General features: G+C 57.9%; 1 protein-coding gene across 2 annotated transcripts in view; it reads right to left on the bottom strand.

Moving 5' to 3' along the window:
- Nucleotides 1-1,635: 1,635 nt before the first annotated feature.
- Nucleotides 1,636-4,847, bottom strand: part of TUBB (tubulin, beta class I) — a 6,393-nt gene continuing 3,181 nt past the window's right edge. The window contains exons 2-3 of one of the 2 annotated variants that reach the window (XM_014958245.1): nt 4,666-4,768; nt 1,636-2,963 (exon numbers count right to left, since the gene is read on the bottom strand). In XM_014958245.1, coding sequence (XP_014813731.1) covers nt 1,906-2,963; nt 4,666-4,768 — 1,161 coding nt within the window. In that variant the 3' untranslated portion in view covers nt 1,636-1,905. Of the gene's footprint in view, nt 2,964-4,665; nt 4,812-4,847 lie in introns of those variants that run through there. The other variant, XM_014958243.1, reaches the window with a different exon arrangement.

Below are 4,847 nucleotides of genomic sequence, written 5' to 3'. Positions count from 1 at the left end.
GGGACGTGTCCCCCCGTGTGCGCGTTTTGTCCCCAAATCATTAAATCTGCTGCGTCCACAAGGGACAGTCCCTCGGGTCGGGGGGGGGGGTTTGGGGACAAAAGGGACCTTCTGGGGACAGGGACACAGGACAGTGTCACCTGGTGAGGACACGGGGCCACCCCTTCCCCCCGGGGGACCCTCAAGGGGACAGAAAGGACCTGGTCTCAGAAGTCTTTGACTGCAGTAGCTATTAATCAGCCCTAAGCCTTTGCATTTGTCCTAATTCAAAGCACTTGTTTCACAACATATTTTCTGCATACCACACGAGTGTTGATCAACATAGGTTTCAAAATTCTTGTTTATTTTATTTTACAGCATGTCAGTCTGGGAAGTAAAAAAAAAAAGCAAAAAAAGGGAAAAAAAGAAAAAACCAGGGAGGGGGCCGGGGGGGGGGGGAAGGGGACACGGAGGGGACAGGAGAGCCCCCAGCGGGGGACACCGGGGGACAGGGCCACCCCCAGCCCCCCTGCAGCTGGAGTGGTTTTGGGTGGAAACGGGGGCGAATTGGAGCTGCAATAATTTAGTGGTGACGTCACCCCCGGGGGGGAGGGGGGGGGGGGGGGGGACACCGGTGGCTCCGCGGTGACACGGGGCCATCTGGTGTCGGTGACAAGTGATGGGACAGGGGACTCTGGTGCTGGACATGATCGTGAGGGACGGGGACGCTCCGGTGACGATGATGAAGGACGAGGGCTCTTCAGTGATCATGATGAAGGATGAAGACTCTCTGGTGACGATGAGGAAGGACTGGAGTGACCATGATGAAGGACGAGGACTCTCTGGTGACGATGACACCGGTGAAGACCAAGGACTCTCCCAGAAGGATGACAAAGGCTTTGGGCTCTCTGAGGATGACGATGGCCAAGAGCTCTCCAGTGACAACGGTGAAGGCCGAGGGCTCCGAGGACAACTGTGATGAAGGTCAAGAGTTTTCTGGTGACATCAGTGAAGGCCAAGAGCTTTTTGGTGACAATGACAAAGGCCGAGGGCTTTCTGGTGACAGTGAAGGCCAACGGCTCTCCAACGACGATGGTCAAGTGCTTTCTGGTAACAACAGTGAAGACCAAAGACTCTCCGAGGACACTGATGAAGGCTGAGGATGATGACGAAGGCTGAGGGCTCTGACGACAACCATGATGAAGACCAAGAGCTTTCTGGTGATGATGAAGGCCGAGGATCTTCTGGTGACAACAGTGAAGACTTGAGGATCTTCTGGTGACAACAGTGAAGACCAAGAGCTCTTCGAGGACACTGCCGAAGGCTGACGATGAAGATCAAGGGCTCTCCGAGGACACTGATGAAGGCTGAGGATGATGACGAAGGCTGAGGGCTCTGACGACAACCATGATGAAGACCAAGAGCTTTCTGGTGATGATGAAGGCCGAGGATCTTCTGGTGACAACAGTGAAGACTTGAGGATCTTCTGGTGACAACAGTGAAGACCAAGAGCTCTTCGAGGACACTGCCGAAGGCTGACGATGAAGATCAAGGGCTCTCCGAGGACACTGATGAAGGCTGAGGATGATGACGAAGGCTGAGGGCTCTGACGACAACCATGATGAAGACCAAGAGCTTTCTGGTGATGATGAAGACTTGAGGATCTTCTGGTGAGAACAGTGAAGACCAAGAGCTCTTCGAGGACACTGCCGAAGGCTGACGATGAAGATCAAGGGCTCTCCGAGGACACTGATGAAGGCTGAGGACGATGATGAAGGACAAGGACGATGCTGCTGAAGGCCGAGGGCTCTCCGAGGACAACGGTGAAGGACAAGGGCTCTCCGAGGACAACGCTGAAAGGACGAGGGCTCTCCGAGGATGATGACGATGGGGCGCTGAAGGGGGAGAACTAGGATGACCTCACCTTCAGGCCTCCTCTTCGGCTTCTTCACCGAAGTCCTCCTCCTCCTCAGCGGTGGCGTCCTGGTACTGCTGGTACTCGGAGACGAGGTCGTTCATGTTGCTCTCGGCCTCGGTGAACTCCATCTCGTCCATGCCCTCGCCCGTGTACCAGTGGAGGAAGGCCTTGCGGCGGAACATGGCGGTGAACTGCTCCGAGATCCTCTTGAAGAGCTCCTGGATGGCCGTGCTGTTGCCGATGAAGGTGACGGCCATCTTGAGGCCCCGCGGTGGGATGTCGCAAACGGCCGTCTTGACGTTGTTGGGGATCCACTCCACGAAGTAGGAGCTGTTCTTGTTCTGAACGTTGAGCATCTGCTCGTCAACTTCCTTCATGGACATGCGGCCACGGAAGACGGCGGCCACCGTCAGGTAACGGCCGTGCCGGGGGTCGCAGGCGGCCATCATGTTCTTGGCGTCGAAGACCTGCTGGGTGAGCTCGGGGACGGTGAGGGCGCGGTACTGCTGGCTGCCGCGCGACGTCAGCGGGGCGAAGCCGGGCATGAAGAAGTGGAGACGTGGGAAGGGCACCATGTTGACGGCCAACTTGCGGAGATCGGCGTTGAGTTGACCCGGGAAACGCAGGCAAGTGGTGACGCCGCTCATGGTGGCCGAGACGAGGTGGTTGAGGTCACCGTAGGTGGGGGTGGTCAACTTGAGGGTGCGGAAGCAGATGTCGTAGAGGGCCTCGTTGTCGATGCAGTAGGTCTCGTCCGTGTTCTCCACCAGCTGGTGGACGGAGAGGGTGGCGTTGTAGGGTTCCACCACCGTGTCGGACACCTTGGGGGACGGGACGACGCTGAAGGTGTTCATGATGCGGTCGGGATATTCCTCACGGATTTTGGAGATGAGGAGGGTCCCCATCCCGGAACCGGTGCCACCGCCCAGCGAGTGGGTCAACTGGAAGCCCTGGAGACAGTCGCAGCTCTCCGCTTCCTTCCTCACCACGTCCAGGACCGAGTCCACCAGTTCGGCCCCCTCCGTGTAGTGACCTTTGGCCCAGTTGTTGCCTGCGCCGCTCTGGCCTGGGGTGGGGACACGGTGGGGATGTCACAGAGGGGCTCCTTGGGGGAAACTGGGGTCTTTGGGGGCTTTCAGAGCAACCTTGAGTAACCTGGTGGCCTCCATCCCACCTCTGGGGACCTTCAAACCAACCTTGAACACCTTGGGGGCCTTCATCCCACCCCTGGGGACCTTCAAACCAACCTTGAACACCTTGGGGACCTTCATCCCACCTCTGGGGACCTTCAAACCAACCCTGAACACCTTGGGGACCTTCATCCCACCCTTGGTGACCTCCATCAACCTCCTTGGCAATGTTCATCCCAACCCTGAGCTCCTTGGGGATCTCTGTTACCCTCCATGGTGACTTCTAGTCCACCCTTGGGGACCTCCAGCCCATGCGTTGAGACTTCATGCTCCTTGGGGACCTCCATCAGTGACTCTGATGACATCTAGCAAACCCTTGGGGACACCAAAGGCATTGGGGACCTTCATGGCTTTTCTTGCCCATCTTCAGTTCACCTTTGAGCTCCTTAGGGACCTCCATCAACTTCCTTGGGGATGTCCATCCAAACCCTGAGCACCCTGAGCTCCTTGGGGAACTCTGTTACCCTCCATGGTGACTTCCAGCCCACCCTTGAGGACCCCAAGTCTCCTTGGGGACCTCCGTCACTGTCCTTGAAGACATCTAGCAAACCCTTGGGGACACCAAGAGCCTTGGGACCTTCATTGCTGTTCTTGCCCATCTCCAGCTCACCCCTGAGCTCCTTAGGGACCTCTGTTACCCTCCATGGTGACTTCTAGTCCACCCTTGGGGACTTCATGCTCCTTGAGAACTTCCATCCCCTCCTTGGGGACCTCCATTTTTCTTCTTGCCTATCTCCAGCTCACCCTTGAGCTCCTTGGGGACATCCATCCCACCCCCAATCCCTCGCCCTCGTTGGGTATCTCTACCCGATGCGTGGGGACCCTGGGGACCTCCATCATCTTCCTTTGAGATCCCCAGCCCACTTTTGAGGACCCTGGGGACCTCCATCGCTCTGTTTTCTCCATCTCCATGCCACCTTGGGGCACCCTGAGCACCTCAAGGGACCTCTGTCTGACCCCTGGGTAACTCCAGGCCACACCTGAGCTCCTTGAGGACCACCATCCCCCTCCTTGGGGACCTCCAGCTGGCCCTTCAAAGCCTCTAACTCCTTGGGGACACCAAGCCCCTTGGGGACCTTCGGTTACCCTTCTTGGGGACCCCTAGCCTACACCTGAGTACCTTAAGTTCCTCATGGATCTCCACCATTCTCCTCCCACCTCTTAAAGGACCCTCATCCCCCCACTTGGGGACCCCTGACCCCTTTGGGGACTCCAAAACCCCTTCTAGAACCAAAGTAGGGCCAGCTCTGGGGACATAGGGAAGGATCCCAGCCACCAAGAAGGGGACAATAGGGACCTGCCACTCAACTGTGACAAGCACCTCAAGGGCCACCAAGGAGGGGTATGTCACTCCACAGGGAAGGGCACTCATGAGCCCCCTCTGGGACCCCACGGGCCACCATGCTGGTGACACTGGGGACCACACAAACCCCTCCCACCCCATGGCGATGGTGACTGAAGGGCCACCACCAGGAAGAGAAGTGCCACCCTGCCATGATGGGCACCCCCGGGTCACCTAGGAGGACGTAGGGGGAACACAGGGGACCCTATGGGCCAGCAGGTGACATGGAGACTCACCAAAAACAAAGTTGTCCGGCCGGAAGATCTGCCCGAAGGGTCCTGAGCGCACGGAGTCCATGGTGCCCGGCTCCAGGTCCACCAAGATGGCTCTTGGGACATACTTACCCCCTTGGGGACATCGCCGTGTCACCAAGGGGGTGGTGCTGGTGACACCACCGTGCCACCTCCCCACCCTCAAC

The sequence above is a fragment of the Calidris pugnax genome, unplaced genomic scaffold (assembly GCF_001431845.1).
Source record: "Calidris pugnax isolate Ruff unplaced genomic scaffold, ASM143184v1 scaffold405, whole genome shotgun sequence".
Classification (NCBI taxonomy): domain Eukaryota; kingdom Metazoa; phylum Chordata; class Aves; order Charadriiformes; family Scolopacidae; genus Calidris; species Calidris pugnax.
Note: the sequence above shows the minus strand (reverse complement) of the source record. Positions and strands in the feature narration are given on the sequence as shown.